Genomic DNA, 22,409 nt, shown 5'->3' with positions numbered 1-22,409 from the left:
TCCTGTCTTTTCTTTTTATCTTTTTCTTATTTTCTCTCTCTGAACAATGTGGACAAACTTCAGGAGGTGACTTCTGATAGCGCAAGGAACGAAACAGAAATCCTTATGAGCACATGTCTGGAAATGCACAATAGATGACGCCACCCGTTATCATGCATGGAGCCCTCGTAAGAGCAGTATAATCGTTGCCTAACATGCGGCGAGAAATGCACATGTTCCCAAACGGACCAAAATTCACGTTTCCAAGTGCTCAAAATGTCGATTTTTGACATTTTTTGGAAAATTCGTAAAAATACAAAAGAACATGAAATGCGGAACGTTTACTAGGCTCCTATCCATCGCAATCCGGTCCGCCTCGGTGGCGTAACTGTTGTGCTCCTTCCTATACTTGCAATTATGTGCCTAAACTGCCCGTCGCATGCATTTCTTGCCCCTTTTTAGGTGCTTGCAAAGAACTCCCAACATGACGACTGTTGTTGTCGTCTATCCTGGAACACATGCATTTCTGGACATATGTTCATATGGACTTCTTTTTAGTCCTGACTGTAATCAGCTCCTGAAATGTGTCCCCATTGTTCAGAATCGCCCTGTATACATGGGCTGTGGTCCTTATAAATACTATGTATTTGTAGGCCGAGAGCGAGAGAGACCTCATCACGCACGAAGCGACACGAGAGACAACTAAGTCTCTTCCGTGCTCGTTTCGATAACGTGGTAGTACCGGGTTTCCACAATTACAGTTGCCCTACAGAGCCCTCTGGTGCCCGTTCGAAGCAACAGATTGCACCGAAACTTTGTAAAGAGGCTGCGGAGACCGTGAGGAACCGAACGCTGACGAAAATATATATATATATATATATAGTTCCAATTTTCACCACCATGTGGAAATGTGGCGCTGTTATCTCGTGCAGAGTGAACACCAAAGCGACAGGCGACACGTGGCGCTTGACGATTTTACCAATCGAACGCAGGCTTGTGCGGCCTGCCGTGCCGCTACGGTGTGAAGCGTTGCTGCTTATTGGCTCGTTCCCGAGGGACACGTGTCGCCTGTCGCTTCGGTGTGAATTTTCCGATACGCTAAAAAAGGGTAATTTACGTTGGCATGGCGCATATTGAATACTGCTGCACCGACATAATTACTCGTTATTGCTACTTCAGCGCCACATTTCAACGTGATTGTGAAAATTTGGTTCTGTACGAAGTTGCACCGTAATGTATTGCTTGGAACGAGCTCCAGACTAGGATGGCCAAACGGATCCGGATCCAAAAGTTACGGATCTGGATCCGGATCCGAGAGTTTCGTATCTCAATCCCATTATAATATTACCACACCTTAAAAGATATTATGATCTTCGATTACAAAGAAATTTTTCATTAGTTAGTCCTACAAGAATTTTTTCAAGTGTTGTTCCTAAAATACTTTGCTACGCATCGGCTAACACACTCGTGCACAAAAATAATTTTACTTGTTTAACATAAAATGTCAGAGGTGATTTTGTAAATGCCATTGAAACGAATATGTATTCATTCGAATGTATTGGAAATGGAAACACACATAAATGTGAGACATTCCATTCCAGGATGAAACCTTTAACACATGTAACAAGATAGAAATGTTATTCAAAAATTATACAATTGTTCTACAGTTACAGTTTTACAAATTAAAATAAAACATTATAATATATGCAGTGTTATATAATTACAAAGTGTAAGACTAACAAGAGAGGTTATCTAAGTGTCCCCCTCCGATTTCCATGAAACTTCGCAGGTGTATAGAGGGGCCCAAAGGAAGAAATACGTGTTTTTTTTGTTTCGGCTAAAAAACTGTTTTAGGGGCAAAACCCGCCTCAAATGTCAAGATGAGGAGACAGGTGTATAGAGAGGCCCTATGCCCCCTGTTTCTTCCTATGCCATATTTACGTGGTTTCGGGGTCAGATCCCCACTTCAATTTCTCCTCATCTTGACATTTGAGGGGGGGTCCTCTATACACCTGCCAAGTTTCATGGAAATCGGAGGGGGAGTCTTAGACCTTCCTTGTAAGTGTATTAATTAATTACAAATCGCTCACACACACACTATATATATACTATATGTGTGTATGTATGTATATTACATATATATGTATATTAGCAGGTAACAATATGTTATAAACACATTCGTACTTTCCAAAGAAGCGCATGTGGGATTGTAAAACGGATCTGGATCCGAAAATTCCTTATCCGGATCTGGCCATCCCTACTCCAGACGGCTCTGAGTAAGGTAACTTTAATTTTGACCACCTTGTTAACCTGTCTACTTGTAATCAAGGGGTTCTCTAGTTCGATTTCCGCCGGAGGACCGTTGAACACCAGTTGAACTAGTCCCGTTTACTCTATCTGCGGATAAAGTGAACTCATAGCAAACTTTGGCAATCTTTCACCCGGTCTTGACACCATGCGCAGCCACTACGCACCTATCGTTCATCAAGGCTCGCCAGCCACACTTCTCAATGTTTTTTGTTCATAATTTCTCAATATATGACAAAATGTGCGAATGCAATTTTGTAATTAACCAATCAATCCATTATCTAATATTTATTTTTCCTTCTTTTCCAGTACATTGGAACACTGGATGTGCCTCGGCCAACCAGTCGGGTGGAAATCGTCGCCGCGATGCGAAGGATACGGGTGAGTGTCAGTTGCTTATTTATTATTTAGACACACAACAGCCCAATTGCAGCGACATATAAACTGAAGTTTGACAATGCAATTCACACAGCCTGAGTGCAGTTGTAACCAAATGAATAAGAACCTGCCGAAATTAATGCTTTCGGTAATTTAACTGATACAATCACGCAAGACATTCATTAATAATGATAACGGAGATGTAAAACATTAACATTAGTTTGGTTAAATTTTCGATTATTCACACACACACTCACACACACACACACACACACACACACACACACACACACACACACACACACACACACACACACACACACACACACACACACACACACAGACAGACAGAGGCATAGGCATGGGTCTTATCTGTGAGTGTCCTTTCATGAATTTCATCGCGTTATCACTGATCCTCATCTTCGCGATTAGCCAAAAGTGGCAGAAACGCGACGCTGAATGATAAAAATCATAATCCTTGTCTTTGTTCATGAAGTAAGTAATTAATAAATGCCACGCGATCATTCCCATGTTGTCCAGAAATCCTGAATCTCTTGATTCTCACACTCACTTTTCCTCCCATTTAAACTATACAAATGCACCCTTTGAAATTTTCATATTTTTAACTTCTTTCCTCCTGGAAGTAGAAGATATAAGTATTATATATGTATTCATGAAGGGAATATGCCTAAGACAGAGACATCTGTAGGATGTGTGCTGTACTACTAGAAATTTTAGATTGTCTTTGAAGCTAGCATAGGACTGTTGCCTTTTCCTTTGCGTAACACTTCGGGGGTATCTTGCATACATCCATAAGCGCCTAAATCTATGCAACCAAACTCGCTCTAAGGCGTAGCAGCTCGTAGAATCTACAGGGGCAGCAGGGCGATGTGCACGCCAAGTGGCCGGACTGAAAAGTAAATTTTCTGTGGAAATAATCACACCACAGATAGAACACACGTGGGTGTAGATATTGTAAAACTCCCTGATAAGCACTTGTGTATAATTTCGAAGATATGGATTGTACTGGACTGGACTGACGAAAGAAATTTCAACTATATGCATTGTGTTGTCCAGTGGGTCTTTTAACTTGAGCTTCTCCAAGAGATGGTGCTGGTGGCGAATGTCTTTATTCTTCTGTCTGCCCATTCTATGCTAAGCACATACTTAGATGACGTTGGGCCTTTGGCTGAGGCTAGAAAAGCAGTTTTCGAAATTTCGTCTCCTTTCTAAAAACCGCTTTTCATTCCAACTTCTGAAAAATTACGTCTGCGCTTAGAATTCCTTCTAGAACATTCAAGGAATCTTAGTGAGGTTTGCTGTTTTATAGATATTTGCAGTAGTTTCGTGGCATCAACTAATGTGAATGTCTGGACAACAGCGAAAGAAAACCACACAAAGATTCGCGTGAATGCTCTAGATGGAATTCCAGAGGTCCAGCCAAGCCTTAAGAAAGCATATCAATTTAAACACCCCACCAGATAGCAGTTCAGTAGATTAAGTGAGAATCTTAGTAATAACTGAATAGATACATCCAGTAATACTTTGAATGAGATTGGTAAATTTGCTTCTGTATCGAAGGGTAAATTTCCCATACCCGGAAAACGGATTTCTTCAAATTTACAGGAGAAATTACTTACCGAATGCAGTTTCTTTATAGTTGTGGAAGTTCGGGGAAGTGTTTTCTCGCATCGTTCATTGAACTCTGCCGGTAAATCATGTATTTTTCGGTATAAATGTGTGACCGATGCACGAAAACTGCTGCATGCATCCATTTTCTTCCAGTCGGATGTTGCCTGTGTGTGATGTAATTCCGGTCAGTGTTTACAAACACGTGTTTTTGTAACTGAAGAAGCTACGTTTCCGCAAATGGTTCGTGGGGCTATGTGTCAATGGTTCGTGGGGCTATGTGTCAATGGTTTGTGGGGCTATGCGAGAATGGTGTCTGGGGTACGCATTTTTTTCTAATCTAATTTTTAACTATTCTAACCTAAACGTGACTCGACCTAACCTAACCTTACCGGAAATGGTTCGTGGGGCTATGCGTCAATGGTTTGTGGGGCTACGTAGGTGTTTTTGGGTGGAGTGGGGTGAAAACACTGCATGCCGACTAGTGAAACTGTGACCGCCATTTAGCGTGTTACCGAAGGGGAAAATAAACGAACAAAACTTACTTCATACGTCGAAAATATAGATTATTTCCGTGACAAAAGCGAAATGCCACCTTCAGTAAGGTTTCTCAGTGCAGAATACGTTAGTACGAATATTGAAGTTAAATGAACTAGCAAATTTCAGCCGTTTTCCGGATATGGGAAATTTACCTACTTGTAGGTAGTTTGACACCAAAGAACACGGTAAAAGAGAGAACATTAGTTTGATTGATGATTTTATATATTATTTGCTGATGGCTTTCTATAATATTTCGTGAAAACAGTAGTTCGGAATGTTTTGGTAGGTGTCTCTAGTCGTCTCACTCGCCGAGATTACATTAGTATATAGGGAGTTTGTGGTCCTGGTTTTTTATTTTTGCACTACTGAACCAAGTTAGGGATTTCTTTGCATTAACAGGTGGCGTCCTGCAGTTTTATAAATCTATTAACGAAAGACGACCTTCCTTCCTTCGTACAGATCGATATTAGCTTTCGATGAGCGAGTTCCGATCGGCCCGATATGTTTTCCCTGCCGCGATGAATGGAAATGTTGATCGGCGGTTGCCTAGCAACGGAAGTTCCGAAAGAGGAATATTTCCCCGTAGACTTCTCTCTCCTTGCGAAAGGTAAGGAGGGAAGAATTGCGTGGAACGGCTCTTAAATGCATAATTTAATTTCCCTGAAGCCGCTCCCCCCTTCCCCCCTCAGGTGAGACGCATCTGGTTAATGGGAAAGGTAGAAACTGCTCTCGGATCAGAGCAATCCAATTACTGCTGTTCGTATTGTGCTCTACCGTTACGGGTTGCTTTCGGCAACGGGTGCAAAGGAATGAACTGGAATTAACAAACATAGAATCTACAGGTGGGCTACCACGGCATTTTCTACCTAGGGAAGGTTGTCTAACGGTGGCTGAAATCTTGTGGTTGTTTGTACTGTCCACGTAACATTAGATTTGCGTGATTTTGGTTTATTTTTACTTCGATTTTCTGCCACTTTTGGCTAATCGCGAAGTGGAAGATGAGTGATAATAAATTGATGAATGGATACTCACTCATGCCGGGTTCGAGCCAGCCACACCTGATATGCTAACCATTCCGTTATGGAGGTAGGCAACATTAGATTTGAGGGTTCGTGTAATATCACATGAAGAAAGCAGATATAGTACCACGGGTAATGTGAAGCGGATGGGCAGAATGAGACAAACAACTCTCTTTTCTACGTAGGTTCTTGTCTCTATTGTCACCAGCATGTTGGAGAACTTCCAGACCGATGCGCCACGTGACACAGGGGTTTAACACCGAAGTGACAAGCGACACGGGCCCCTCAATCTACAACAAAGCATTCACCGTGAAGGTAATGAGTAGAGCCCGGAAGTTCAGGCATTTATTTTCGTTAAAATAGGCAGGCAAAAAGGCATTTATAATGTGGAAAATAGGCACTAAAAATGGGAAAAAAGGCAAAATAAACTGAAAAAGGCACATTTGAAAGTCACTTACTTTTATCTATAATTTCTGGCAAAATGTTAATGAAGCATACATAAAACAAGCAAATGTAGCTGGACTCATTTCGATAACAGCATTTTCACCTTTAAGAATATCACAAATTGTTTTCAATTGTTTCAAGTCATAATTTGCATTCACTACCCATTTGCACTTATCCACATCAGCTGACCCCTTTTATCCTGACACTTCCATCATCTGCTGCATAGATTCCTCGAAGATTTTCATGGATGCTACAAGAGTCTCACCTCTTTTTTTCTAGCTTTGTAATTGTCTCTGGCAATGCACCATAATGTGCAAAAATAAACGACAGTTCATTCTTCAGTTCTGAATAGCACAGGAGTTTTTTCACTTCACGAATTGAAGCCGCTTCATTTTCTGGAAGAGCATCGATCACCTCACTGATTTTTTGAAGGTTGTTAGCATAATATATAGCTGCTGACATCCAGGTTCTCCATCTCGTCAAGACTGGTTGCGGAGGTAAACTAAGCTCAGGTGCAAATTCCTGAAATGTTCGGGTTCGAGAGGTAGATTTCAGAAATATCTTCTTTGTGTTCGAAATCAACCTGTCCACTTCTGGGTGCAACACTAACTTTTTCGGCGATTCTGAGCATTGCGTGGGCTACACATGTGATATGAAGCATGTTCGGGAAGAGAATTTTCAATGCTATGGCAGCCTTCTTTATATAGGAAGCTGCATCACTGATAAAAAGTAACATGTCATCATAATGTACACCATCAGGCCAGAGCAGAAGTAGGTAATTTTAGAATAACTGAGCTATTGACGAACCATTGGCTCTCTCTAGTTGTTCTGACGTGAGAAGAAATGACGAGGATTCTCCGCATGTTGGTTCCATAGTTCCTATGATGACGCTGGCTATTCAGCGTCCCATAGCGTCAGTACTTTCATCTGTTTAAATCCAAACCTTCTTTCCACCAACTTCAGCACGAATTATTTGCAGAGCTTCTTCGTAGCAGATGCTTAAATATGTTTTCCCCAGCGTAGATTCCGACGGCACCGTTTCCTTAGTGTATTTCTCCAGGAATTTCCTCAGTGACTTGTTTTCTACTTTCCAGGAAGGTATCCCTGCTTCCATGAAAGCTTTGCACAGTTCAAGAGAAAACTGAGATTGCCTGTTGGATGAAGTGCCCACTGTTGAAATTAGGGATATCTTCTTCTGTCCAACCTTTTTGGCAACTGCAGATTTATGTTTTGCTGTTGACACATGCTGAGATATAAAGTATTTTTTCTCATTGTTGAATGTTTTTCACATATCTTGCAGAGAAGAATAGTACCATCTGTCAAAAATGTGCTTTCACCAAATTCATGCACGTAACCATGTAACTTACCACTTAATAGCACACTAAATTTCGGCATGATGACAACTACACGATCCTTTCCTTCCAAAATGCAGAACTAAACTAAAGATAGAGAACTTGATTTTGGAATCCATGCAAAGGCCCTTAGGTATTAGTGCTGTTTCTTGTCAATAACCTCCTGACACGGACGATGGACGTGATGACGTAATTGTGCAGGTGTTCTGCAACAGGTTTTCAGCAGTCAATCATTCACAAGGACATGTTAACGGAAAGGCAATATCTTAACTCGGCATGAAATACTATTTTTTTTTTTAAACACACTTTTCTCCTTCAGCAATGTTGAAACATACGTGAGTTCAATATTACTTAAATATGGCGAAAATTATTCACATAATAAACGGAAGAAAAATAAATGCCAACAACGTTTTTTGGGAGAAAAATAATTTATTTACACAATTTTTTAAAAAATGTTCAAATTTCATTGAAAAAGGCAAAAAAAGGCATTATAATTAAAAAATAGGCAGTGGGGTCCCAAATAGGCAAAATAGGCAAAATGAAAAGGCTTCTAAAACATTCGAAACAACGTAAAAAACGTATATCCGGAAACATTTTATCAATATATGCAGTAGATAAAAAGAGGCATTTTGCCAAACTTCCGGGCTCTAGTAATGAGAGACATGTTGAAACCTCGCACCAAAGTGTACACTGGCGAACTTTAAAAAAAATCTCCCTCCTCTCAGTTAGATTGGAAGCAACAAACAAAAACCGATATTGAGTTTGAAACACTCCAGCGTCAATGCCGAAACTCGATGCAAGATAAGGAAGAGCTGCAGAGTTGTCAGTCGTGAACACCACACAGAAGAGCAATGTTAACCATGAGTCATCCCAGGAATTAGCACAGCGTTTCTTTCTGTGGTCATTCGGCCTCGGAAGAAATATTTGTTGTCCATTTTGAGCTTTCAAGAAATCAGGTTCTGAGCTGGCGATTTATTTCCTTCATGACTGAAAATAGGTTGTTCATTGTTTCGTTTCTTTTCTCTCTTTTGTCATTAGCTCTAAAACAAATATAAAAAGAAAACGAGCAAAGAAGGTCGGAAGGCCATTTCTTTCGGCACGTGACAGGCATATGTGGTAACTTTGCTATTTTTACGACCATATTATATTCCTCTTGTTTACTTTCAACGATAAGGACGAATGTTGGAATGACCAGAAAAAATGAAGGAACGCAAAAAGCTCTTAAATATTACCCACGCTTCGAAAATAGATTCCGGCCCCAGTGTCAGAGTGGTTATCACGTCACGCTACGACGCCAGGCGTCCCGCATTCGAATCCTGGCCTGGGCATGGATTTGTGAGTGTCGATTCATCAATTTCATCATATCGTCACTAATCCCCATATTTGATTGAGTTTGATTGATTGAGTTTGTGTTTGAAGTCCACTTTATGCACAGTAAGGCTAATCGGGACTGGACCCACAGTTTAAAGTGAGATCCGAACCACTATGTGCCTCCACCGGGTATCGAACCCGGGAACCCTTGTTCACAAGGCGACGATGCTACCACTGCGCCATCGGGAAGGCCTCCCCCATATTTGCAACTTAGCCAAAAGTGGCACAAAAAGCGAAGTAAAATAAAGCAAATCAATCAATCGAACATAGGGTCTCCGGTTTCATAGAGCAGTATGCAAAGCACTCGGTCATGAAGACCCTCAAAATTGAAATAATAAGTGGATCAAAAAACCTGATATTAGAGTATTTTAAGAGTTTAGGCAGATTAACAGTTCACGTCAACCTACAACAATTTCACCTGTATTGTGTGATATATGGTTCTGCCCTAATACTGGGTGAGTCTTTTAAAAGAGGCCCCGTGGAAAATGTGCTCCTTGCTTGTAGGCAACCCTGGTACACCGAAGAGAAGAGCGGGTTAGAGAACAGTCCAGGATATCGGTGCCAAGCATATTCGACAACATGACATGACATGACATATCCTGGACTGTTCTGCCCCGCTCTTCTCTTCGGTGTACCTGGGTTGCCTACAAGCAAGGAGCACATTTTCCACCGGGCCTCTTTTAAAAGACTCACCCAGTATAATTGAACGTGCTCTTGCGATAATTGTTACACATTTCCGTCTTGCAACACACAACCTCGACTCGGCACGATATGTGCATTTCCTTGCCCCTTTTCTGTATTTTTTTTTCTGTTTAGGATATATTACGTTGCCTTTTTGCCTCTTGGTTAATTCGTGGCGATGAGAATGATTGACCAATTGATAACATGGATGTGATGGGGCAAACATGCCTTAATCATGGTTCGAACCTAAGACCTCTGTCTTCAAAGCACGTTACAATCTGCCACGTGTGTTTTTTCATCTCCAGTCACCATTAATTTCAAGAGGTAGAAAACGACGTTACCCAAAGAAATTGTATAAATAATTTCCATGACCATAAACATTTGTTGCACTTGTTGAGAGAAATCCATACCCTCTTAACGTTATAAGTAAACGTCGACCTAGTTGATGTCCCAGGAGCCCTTTCTTGCACGAAAATCACACTGTGTCCACAGGATTTACGACTGAACGCTTACTAAAGTAATAGAAATGTGCATCCCCATTTCCATTAATGGTTCACTCTTCGTATATTTTGAGGTCGGCTAATTCGAACATACGACCCTAAGACAGCTACACACTGCCAAAAAAAACTGCAGTGTCAATAAAGTAATTACTGTATATTTATATATTTTATTTTTGGTAATGGAATATTTTTCCCTTCAGATTCTTATTTATGTTTGATTTGGTTTATTTTACTTTGCTTTTCTGCCACTTTTGGCTAAACGCGACGATGAGGATGAGCGATGAAATAATGAAATTGATGAAGGGACACTCACAATGAACACCGAACGAACACAATGCCAAGGCGGTGTTTAAGCAAGCTGTGTTAACCACTCTACCACGGAGGCCGGAATCCTTTTTAGTTAGGAGAAATCGTTCCTTGACAGCGAGCTAAGAACAGTTAATATGCGTCACGTCAGAGTTATAATATTTTACATTTCTAACAATCAATTGGGATTTACTCTTAACCATTGTTTGCCTACATAAGAACTTCCACACAGTTAAGATCGTTTACACTAAGGACAACAGCCTTAAAGTCTATGCTTTAAGGAATGATTAAGCACACTATGATGACGGAAAATAATAATTCACATTGCTATATTGATGCATTACATCGGTGAAACATTAATTTTCGTTCAGGAAGAAATATTGAAAAACGCAGGGACACAATGACCAATTGATGTATTTATTTTACTTCGCTTTTCTTCCACTTTTGAGTAATCACATAAATAAGGATGAAAGGTGTGTTAAGACGAAATTTGTGAAAGGCAATCACAAACGTAGGACACAGCCCAAAACTTCACAGACCATTATACTGGCTTTGTCTCTATACGCCAGATCCTCGTTAGTCTGCAAAATATACTCCATTGTCACAATGACGTAAGCATTCGTAGAATAAATTTGTATATCATTCTCCCCCCTCCCCCCATGAAACGTGAGCTAAACTAGTGCGCATTCTGTGATATGTCCATTACTTCTCAGGAACCACTCGCGGCCTTCAACTAGTTTATCCTGTAAAAACTGCGGGTTAGGATGTTAACAGATATTTCAGGGACAATATCCAAAGAATACTGTCACATACGCAGAATGCAAAACATTTCTATGTTCTCACACAGATCCTCTGGAGTAAATGGTGGTCATTGGTCTGATTTAATGGTATACCATCCTCTCATCATACGCATTATGTTAAAATAACATTTCGCAGGATTGTCTACAATTCAAGGGGGGGGGGTAATGGGACTTTTGGTACACCCTGTATACACACACGCCCTCAATGCAATAAAACTAAAAGAGTGAGATAAAATTAGTTTTTTTTTTTCAGACTGAACTTTCATCAACGCTTTGCCACCCCACGCCCCTAATCAGAGCGGTCTGTACACGCCTATGTCAAGGATATATACTTCGAAATAGATTTCTGTTTCTTTTTAAGAAGTGTAAAGAATATGATAATGGATATGTACTTACACACAACTTTTGTCGGGTCCAGCACCTCCCCCTCCCCCCTTCGCTCCCCAACAAACTTCAGGTCAGCAGTGTCCCGGATTTTCACTTATGAAATATAGCAACCCTAATCATACCAAAAGTGAACCCCCCCCCTGCCTTACGGGGACTATATATACGCCAATGGGTGAGGACCTTGTTGATTTCACATGTAATGACCCATATTTGTCTTTTCACCACTTTTGTTTACATTTTTTTATCCATATGATATGTGTAACAGTAATTTGATCATTAGTAGTATTCTGTGGCTAAATGGCAAATTTTATATTGTACTGTGTGAATATTGTAACCGCATATCAGAATTTTACGTCTAAATGTAATCCATGCCACAGGTTAGGTGGCAGAACGGACTCAGGCTGAACCTCACTCACGCAAATAAAGAATTGAAAATGAAAGGATACGTGACGACAGATATTTGCAGTTTTTGTGTCAATTCAGCAAGTTCTTCGGTCATGATAATGTCTTGTTATACATAGCTACATCTTTTTCAGTAGACGCCCACACCAAGTGAGATTACGAAACTTCGTCGCTTCAGAAGCAATTCTCCTGTTGCTATTTGTTTTCCTGTTCTACAAAGAAACCTTCCCGTCGGCGGTTTCAATATCTTTTGTTTCCTTCTCTCGGGAGAACATTATTTTCGGCGACTGAGATGAATGGCGTGCGTAGGAGGGGAGCGAGTCTGGTGACGACAAGCGAGACGTGCGAGGTGGACGGAGTTGACGATAGATGCCACTGGCTGTTGCCTGTCTGTATTTCTGCCTTTTGTGCTCGATTTTCGAGCAATCTTCCCTTTTTTAAATTTAATTTAGTAACAAGTTAATGCCTTCCATATCGTACATGAACGTACGTACAAATGGCTTTAGTAATACATCAGTTTATTGAATGTTTTTGCCATTTTCCAGATATTTTATTACAGACGTGGTATATATAGGGACGTACGTACTCTATAAAGATTCATGTTGAGAATTACTAACTTACAAGTAATTGCGGGTCATGAGTCTTGAAAATGGGTCTCGCTTATTACACGCTAATCAACCAACCTCCTCACGTATCAAACCACAAACTTAAAGGGATGAAAATTTTTGTTAGGGGTAATTTTTATCAATACAGGTATTTCGGTAAAATATCGGCGAGAAACCTTGCATAATGAAAGTGGCAAATACTACATTCTACAATATTACACTTATACCGAGGTATATTTATTCATACATGACATATACCGTGTGTTTCATAAATAATTGAGAGGGTTATTCTATTGAGCTTTTGTTAATGAAACCAGTCGAGAACGATCAAGGAACGCAAACAGTTTGTGCGTGTATGTTTTGTTAAGCTGAGAGTTCACATCCCTGCCGCCAGGCGACACTCAAATCAGCCACATCACTCATAGTGTTTTGTGCAATGTTTTGGTCCTCAGGATCACGGGACCTAACGCCGTGTGACTTCTTTTTTGTGGGGGTTGCATCAAAGAGTGGGTATTACTCTCACCGATGCTGCATGATATCGCAGCCCTAAGGGAGCGTATCATCGCAGCGATATACAGTATAGATAGGCCCGTGTTGATGCGAGTGACGCAAGAACTAGACTATTGTGTTGATGTGTGCCATGTCAGCCGTGCTCGTAGGCCGAGTTCTGGAGGGGCCAGGGGGGCCTGGACCCCCAACTTAAAAAATAGTAAAAAAAGTAACACATAATGAAGTGCAATTACTACATTTTTGTTATGAAGCCATACCGAAAATCTTGACGTTTGGCATGATGGCATGTGCGGTAATTGCGCCGCAATAGTGGGTTTTAGACAATTTGATTGATGTGTACAGTTTGAAGAAAGAAAAACGTAACATAACTACAGTCTACAGTTACTGCTGAGGCATCGAAAGAACTTTTCAATTTAATTTTTCTAAAATTTCTGAAGCTTACTATTATACCGTAACTTTTTTAAAGTAATATGAGTATTGTATCAATAAAAAATTAATGAAAAGCAAAATGTAATAATCGTATACTAATTAATATTTGTTTACTTAAACGAGGAGATTTAACATTTTCAAATCTAAAAGGACTAAAACTCAGTTTTTAAGTTGTTGTTTTTTTAATTTCCGGGGGAAGGTCTCCGGACCCCTTATAAGCTATGGGATATTCAACAACCCTCAGGTACATCATATGCTTCTATCAGAGTCCGGCCTCCCGAAAGCAAAAGCTCAAACTCCGCCCATGGCCGTGCTGCACACATTGTACATTTGTACGTGTTAAAAAAAAACTGTTTTGAGTTCCTCGTCCGTTCTGGACTGGTTTCATTAACGTAAATTCAATAATTTACTTGCAATAAATATTTGTAACCCCTCAAGTATTTATGAAACACCCGGTACAAGACGCCATCGAATGAAAGAAGTGCCTAAATGTTCACCATCAAAAGCCAGAGAAAAGGTGCGCCCTAATTTCGAATGAATACGGTATTTTAAGTTTCAAACCAAACGATCTCTGAGATAGTCTTCTTGATATTTCTGTGGTGTCAGTAGGCTATGACACGCACCTATCAGGTGCCTTAATATTATTATTGGTTATTTATCAACCAGCATACTGCATATAAAAAAACACTGTAATTGGAATTCAATTCTGGTGCCTTTACTTACGTTCTTTTTCCATATTCTTTTCCAGTATGAGTTCAAGGCGAAGGGCATAAAGAAGAAAAAAGTGACGATCGAAGTGTCTGTAGATGGCGTACGTGTCACTCTGCGGAAGAAAAAGAAGGTTAGTAGCTGTGCGATCACTCTAAACAGGAATATTCACTAGATGTAAACGAACGTGAAAAATGTTTTTGTGATCATCTTTGCCTGTAAAGTTATATCTTTACCCATTTGTAATTCCATTTTTAAAAAGACTTTCCCGCAAATCATCATTCGCTAATTATGTTCATAACTGCTTTTTGTTATTGTTATGTAAATGTAAGTTGTCCAAGACATGCAAGTCGATGAATGTTGAACAATTGAAGAAGTTAACGCAGGAAGAATACCGCGAAAAGTTATATGTTTACTAACATTGGAATCTCGTATGCATATTGCATATTACAAGGCTGTTGGATGGCCCCAATGTTCTCCATTCTGCTATTATGTGAGTCAGATGTTGGGAGGAGGGTTTTTAAAGGTCCAGGAATTTATAATAAATTCAATTCCGGTCCAGGAGTTAAAATGGGTTTTGGAAAGAACTTTTTCGTCTGTAAATATTGCAATTCCGTTCAGGAACCTTTTTTCTGGATCAATTTAAATACGGTCAAAGTTCCGTATGAAATGAAGCAATACGCAACTTGGACCGAATTTAAATTGTGCGAGAAAAAAGGTTCCGGTCCTGCTTCGGAACACATTAGATTTTATGAGTTCCTGGACTTCAGCAACCGTGGTTGGGAGATTTGATTTCTCAGTACAATAAGGTTCTCTCTCCGTTTTGAAGAAGTGTGGGATATGTCCTTCTTGCATTAACCTCTTCAGCTCCAAATAGACATATTTTGGTCTAAACGAAACAGTCTATGTGTTTCTGAAGTATTCCCGAGTTTATCCTGAAAATTTCCAAGATTTCTCACTCCAGAAAACGCGCCGTTTTGGAAAACATCAGCCACGTTGGATTCTATGCATCGAACTTGTACACTAATCAACATGAAGGCTAGAGATATATATTATTTTTAAAAATCCTTCTTTACATTATGCCACATTATTTTCTATACATACAATAATTTTCTCATAATTTCAGAATCATGTGAAATAATATAATATCACTAATTTCGGTGAAAGAATACTTCTGGAATTAAAAAAAAAGTAAAGTGCTCCCCTGTGCTTAGCACCACGCCATGAAGGCGTATAGGGGGTGTGAGGGTAACGCTCTACGCTTTCTTGATCCGGTCGTGAGTGGGGATCATGTGATCAGCATCACGACCCTGACCGCCTTTACCCCCCAGGGTTTCCCCCAGGTACCCATGTTATTCGACGCTGGGTGGGCGCCGTTAGAAAAGTTCCCGGATTTGAACCGGCCGGGGATCGAACCCGGGACCTTTAGCATGGTAGTCAGACGCGTTACCGACTGAGCCACCGCGAATTTATTTTTGTAAATATGGCAACGCCTTTTCTTGAATTGAAAACTAGAAAAATAACATCACTCTCCTCCTGTTATCAGAAAATTGTAATATGAGCAGGTTGGAGCAAATGGTCCACTGTTTTGATTATCTTTTGTTTCACTCCCTTTGTGTTTGTGAGCGACGGAGTTATACTGATGCTGGAATAGACGTTGTCCTCTTCTTCCTTGTAATTTTTCTGTCGGTTCCCGATCCTCGCTTTGCACAAAACAAAGAGAACGAACGCGGTGATGGACAATTTGCCGCCGGCTGCACATCTCTCGCAGATGGACATTTTGCTCAAAAACGGTTTAGAAACACTGCTTTACCTCGACGTGGAAGTCCAAGGGAGAAGAGAGGAAGATTAAAACTGGTCTCCCCAGAACGAGGCCCGCAGTAAGCGCTGAAGTTCCTACATCAAAGGGAATTTCATCGTTGGGGGATCGCGAAATGAACCCAGCCGATAGAGGGCAGTGCCCACAAAAGCCACATTTGGGCGGATTCCATTTCCTGATTACGCTGTTATAGAGCACTGCTTAAGGATGGGGGGAGGGGGGTGAAATGCTGTCCTTGCGACGGGAAAGGAATGTGGACAGTGTTAAACGGCTAGTCTGCTTGGAAGAGTATCTTCCTTTTTAGGTAATATATTATTATTATACACCGTGATTCATAAGTCCGTGGATCATTTTAGAAATTCTCCACAGATATAGCATGCAACGGATACTGATAATTCTGAAGCCGATAGAACGACCAATTCTCCAAGTTCTTGTAGGAGAGGTTTCAGATATCGAGACGATTGAATTAGTTGATTTTACTTCGCCTTCTTCCACTTTCGGGTAATCGCGGAAATGAGGATGAATGGTGATAATTAGGGCCCGGGACTTTGTTATAACATATTTTCCAATTGGCTTCGGATCTAATATTGGGGTGAGATCTTTTACATATCTGATGAAAATCAGCCGAAATAGACAAACTTGACAAAGCATACCAATTTCGCGTTTTTACAACATATTTCTTCAATTTTGTTGTAATAAGACATGTTTCTGTATAATTTCGTGATTCTCTCGCACATAATCGGTTATTTCATTTTTTTTTCCTTCGTAGCTTAAGCACAACGGATAGTTCATATTGTCGATGGCAGGATATGGACATTACGGAGGAAGAAAGGTGCCGTCTTTTCTTAGTACAGAACAATAATACCCCACTTTTTTTTATCCCGCCGACAATTGATAGCCATGCAAACATTATTGAGGCAAAATGTTCTCTCTCATTGTTGCACGGGAAGTAAAGAAGTTTCGTTCTCATTTCTTTGCCCTTTTCGCTTTTCACAAAAATCAGTCAAAAGTAAAAATAACATTAGGTACATTACAGCCCCTACTCTACTCTATCGGGTATGGGAGAAATTCGAGAGTACTTTTGTGCATATTTTCGGCTTTACTGGGAATATTTCTGCATTTTTCTGACATATTTGTAATTTTTCACGACATATTTTCCAATTTATATGACATAATTACATACATATTTTACAGTTTTATAGGACATAAAGTCGCGGGCCCTTGTGATGAGATTGGATGAAGGGACAATCACAAACATAGGGACGACACAACACGATTGCATTGTTGTATTCAAGTCCACTTTATGTACAGAAAACCTAATCGGGACTGGACTTACAGTTTAAAGTGGGATCCGAACCACTGTGCCATATGCTTCCACCGGGTATCGAACCCGGGACAGGTGATAGTCAGGTGAAGCCAGGTCAGGCGAATAGGGTGGATGGGGCAACACTTGAAAGCCTAAGGAGATCAGTGTCGCTATTGTTTCACCTGCAGTGTGTGGCGAGGCATTGTCATGCAACAGGATGACGCCTTTGGAGAACTTTCCCCGATGTTTTTCCTTGATGCTTTCCCTCAACTTCGTCAGTGAAGCACAGTAATATTTTGCATTGATGGTTTTATCCTGTTGGAGGTATTTTACCAGCAGAACTCCATGCTGATCGCAAAAGACTGTTGCCATTTTGCTTCTTCGCAGATATCTGCACACAGAACTTCTTTGGCCTGGGGGGAACCACTGTTACTTTGTCTCAGGATCATAACAGTAGATCCATGTCTCATCACCAGTTATCAGTTTGTTCAGAAAATCAGACTCACTATTTGCAAAATGTTCCAAAACAGTCACCGAAGTCTCCAAACGTTTCTTCTCTTGTTGGGTTGTCAACATTTTGGGATCCACTTTGCTGCAAGCTTTCGCATTTGCAAGTCGTTGTGGATAATGTAGCCAACTCAATCACGTGATATTCCCAGACATGTAGCAATACTTTTGGCTGATATTCGTCGGTCCTCCATGATCATGTCGTGGATTTCACATTTGCAGGCACAGAGACAGAAAAAGGTCTTCCACTGAGTTCCTCACTTTCAACACTGAAATGGCCAGTTTTAAAATTGGCAACCCAACGTTTGATGTTGTTGCATATGAAGGAAGTTAAAATCATAGAAAGTCGATTTTGGCACCATTACATATAGAAGAATTGACCAGTACACCCTGCAAATTTCACCCTCCTAGCTCAATACTAATCAGCCTCCCCTCGTACAAACGCCAGAGCCTTGAAAATGCGTTCAGGGTGTGCTACGTGCAAGAGAGGTTGACATTTGGGTGTCGCTTGAAAAGTGTCACTCCTTACAACGCAAGATATCGACACGAACGCAAGACAGTTTCCAATATCGAGACTATACTGCTCCTAGACGAGCGTACTTCGAGAATAGTCTCGCAGTTCAGTCTTGAAGCCTTGGACTGGAAACTAAAAAAAAAATGGATTAGGTGACTGCAGCGCCTAGCACGGTCAATAGAAAGAACTACGAACACATTGTTTTTCTCGCGTTATATACACTGGTTTTTCGTCGTAGAAATCACACAATACTCTAAACAGTTCTTATATTTTCATTTCCACACAATAGAAGAATTACAACCAGTGATGTGCCGTAGACTATAAGTTTACGTCTACATGCGTTGTCTACACGTAATCTACGCGTAGATTACATTGGGTTGTAGTTTACATAGACTACGTAGACAATCTGAAGTGCATTAATATTAATTTTCAAGGCTTTCATGAAAGGAAAGTTACATTTTCAAATATATTGGTTCCTAACGAAATGAAAAGAATCCTATTTACAACAAAATTTCTCTTCTCTTCAATCATCAACTATTGAGGAAGATAAATAGTATGCAAAAAACAGCAACAGATGGCAGTCGTGAGGCAAGAGTGGTCTTTTCCCCATAAAACACTAGAATATTTCCTATATTAGGTTTCTTCCTAGGTGATAAATTGTTCGAATTTGAAAGAAAGAGTATGAAAAGTTCTCTTCACACATCAGCAACTGATACGCAGTATAATTTTATTTTAATTCCACGGTGCCCTTTGTTAAGTTATCACCTTTCGCCATGTTGTTTACATAGATTACCTAATCTACGTGTAGAATGTAGACTATCGTTTACGCGTAGACGCACATCACTGATTACAACCAACAACTGGCCGACTTTCGACTTTCATGATTTAAAATAAGTGAACGAGGCGCACGAGTGAAGCAGCGACGACGATCCGCAGTCCTTAGTGAAGTACAGAAGACTGCATTGTCGACTCTTTCGTGCTGTGGACTCGATTGCTCGTTAAATTGGAACTTTCGAACTTCGCTAGTGACGTCACTTCCGACAAGACCGTATTTCAAGCACACTTTTTGGACCTGGCAGCGTTAGATTAGAATACCTCGCAAAGCAATGGTGTTCGCTTTTCTTCCGACTTCTAGCCATTGGAAGCAACAGGGCTAGTTTTCACTGTCACTAGTTAATTGAAAGTTCTTTCATTTATTTTTAATTCACTTCGATTATCTCCACCAGTGATAATGGAGTAAGGTTCCAACAATGGGGAAGCTCCCCTTATCGTCAACGATCTCTCAGGAACAATGGAAAACAAAAGCCAACTGGGGAGATAGAAGAAGACTTGTTGGATCAGTTCATGGCTTCTTTCTCTCTGCCCGATTGCTCGTGAAGGTGCGCGTTTTTTCTCCTCCCTCTTTCCTGATCTTTTCCTCCGGGAAGGAAGAAGACGAAAAGAAAGAGGGAGAATTGTGCACGTTTCCCAGCAGCCATTTCCCCAATTGTTTTGTGCCGGGGAGGAAATGGAATCATGGTTTCCATAGCAACGGCTGTCTTTTTTCCTAATCGGGTGAACCCTCGCATAATCAGGAATTTGCTTTCTCGGAGGAGAAGTCTTCCTCAGTAGCTTAATGAACGGAGGCGGGATCTTTGAAGCGCTCGGCTCTCAACCCACGCCCCCCTTTCCCCTCGCGTGCGTGTGTGCCTTCTAAAATGTTCCGCTCTGTATGGCTTAGTTGAACTTGCTCTGGAGAGAATTGCATTGATCTCTTAAGTCCACTTTATCCACAGACAGGAGAATCGGGACTGGACCTACAGTTTTGATGGAAAAATCCTTGATGGAAAGAGCTCTGAAGAGAATTATGTCCACGGCCAGTATTAATTGATTTGCTTTATTTTACTTCACTTTTGGCTAATTTGCGAAGATGGGGATGAGTTATGATATGATGAAATTGATGAATGGACACTCACAATCATCCACACCCAGGCCAGGATTCGAACTCAGGACCCCTAGCGTCGTAGTGCAATGTCCTAACCACTCCGCCACGGGGGCCGGCACAGGCAGTATTGAAAATTACAACATGAAAGCTATATCTCTGAAAGACATGGATTAACCGCCTTATTTTCATTTATTTTTTATTGTAACTAAGACAAAGTTTAGGACAGGCCCCTAACAATAAAATATAATATAAATGTTTAAATCTTTCTCATTCAATTTTTAAAAGTAATACATTTATTTATTCTTAAGAAGAACTAAGTGAGACTTCACACCCAAGCGACAAAAGACACGTGTCGCTTGAGGGATTTCACCAATCGAACGAACGTTTGTGCGGCCTGTTTTGCCGATACGGTGTGAAGTCTCTCAAAACTACTCTATCTCTCTCCGAAGATAATATCTCAACATCCTAGTTAAAAGCTGAGGCTGTACAGGGTCACTCGGCACACTGGAGGATAAACACAGGACAACACGACATTACAAAAAGCCAGAACCTCGTTTTACTGCAAGAAGCAGGTGTCAGGGTGTACTAGGATAAATTATGTTGACTTTTGAGCAAGGTCAACCCCTGACAGCAACGTCTTATTTTTATTTCTGGCTATTACGTTTTATTTATTTACTATTGTTATTAATTTTGTGGTTACGGGAGTTACGTTGAGGAGTGTATACGTTACATGAAATAGATGGAAGGAAGGTTTACCTCTAAAATGCGTCGAGTTTTGTCAGAAACGGACTGTGGGTTCCTGAGATTACAATTGACAGCTTTTAAAGTTAATTTCAATGTGACGCTGAGGCAAAAGGGGGGCCAAATGAGCAAAAAGATGTACAATTTTGAAAACAGTAGACGTCGTTTCATTAATACAGACCTGATTCTTTAGAAATAAAACTCTGTTTAGTTGGAAAACCATGCATAGAACACTTCTGTTGAATCTGTAAATGAAACACATGCACTGAACTGTTATTGTTACAAACAGTTTACGGAGAGACCAGTTATATTATTTTTCCTTTGGTTTACATAGTAATTTTTGATTCTAGTCCTGACCAAGTGTGTCAAAGCATACATACATCAAATTTCTAAGCTCCTCCCCCCCCCAAAAAAAACACACACCTTTATTTCATGTTGATACGTTATGTGGCATCCAGCAACAGACAGACATTAGTTTTTAATTAACTTCTTCTTCTTGCAGAAAAACCAGTGGTTAGACGAGAACAAACTACAGATAATGCAGCATCCGATCTACAGGTAAGATCTAAAGCTCATTTCTCTAAAATTGGCGAATCAAGGTCATTTCACTTCTTTAACAGCAACAGTCAAAAGCACCAGATTCCTTCTAATTCTAAGTGAACTGGTCAAAATCTTGTCCTAAATAAATTATTAGCTTTTCATTACTTTCCTTTACATTGAAAATATAATACTTATTTATAATAACTGCAGCTAAAGAGATATATACTGCTTATTTTTTACTCCGGCTGCTCATAAGTGGGATGCAGGTTTGTTTTTGTTTCTAGTCCTACGTATTTAAACACAGACTTTAATGTCTTGAATTAATTTCATGTTGTTTCAAGGTCAACACACGATGAAATGCATTATTGGCCATTCATCATTATGTTTGAGATTAGACAGAAGTAAGAGAAAAGTGACGTAAAATTTAAAATGTTCAAGAAGTTTTATTGGAAACATTTTACGGAATCTTTTGTCACTTGAAAGTTCCTTTCGTCTTAGAATTCAAAACGAATCACAATAAATTTGTTATATTTCGACTTTGAAAGGAAATAACGTAAGTTCTATGTAACATGTGGCGTATATGTAAATTCCATTGCGTTTAGAAATAAAACAAAAGAAGTTACAAATTTGTTGCCGGGCAATCTCTACCTGTACTGGTATATAACTGGTATAACTCGATTCCTTTCATAACATTTGTGAATTAGTTTAAAA

At 40.2% G+C, this 22,409-nt stretch overlaps 1 protein-coding gene across 1 annotated transcript in view; it reads left to right on the top strand.

Annotated features, from left to right (window-relative positions):
- The window catches only part of LOC145987569 (capon-like protein), a 344,902-nt gene that overhangs the window by 186,871 nt on the left and 135,622 nt on the right, over positions 1-22,409 (top strand). Inside the window, exons 2-4 of the mRNA XM_083121917.1 lie at positions 2,596-2,667; positions 14,388-14,480; positions 21,661-21,716. Of these exons, the coding sequence (XP_082978043.1) occupies positions 2,596-2,667; positions 14,388-14,480; positions 21,661-21,716 (221 nt within the window). The remainder of the gene's footprint in view (positions 1-2,595; positions 2,668-14,387; positions 14,481-21,660; positions 21,717-22,409) is intronic.

The sequence above is a fragment of the Lepisma saccharinum genome, chromosome 5 (genome assembly GCF_977018435.1).
Source record: "Lepisma saccharinum chromosome 5, izLepSacc3.1, whole genome shotgun sequence".
NCBI lineage: Eukaryota > Metazoa > Arthropoda > Insecta > Zygentoma > Lepismatidae > Lepisma > Lepisma saccharinum.
The sequence above is the reverse complement of the archived record's forward strand: the minus strand, read 5'-3'. Positions and strand labels throughout refer to the sequence as shown.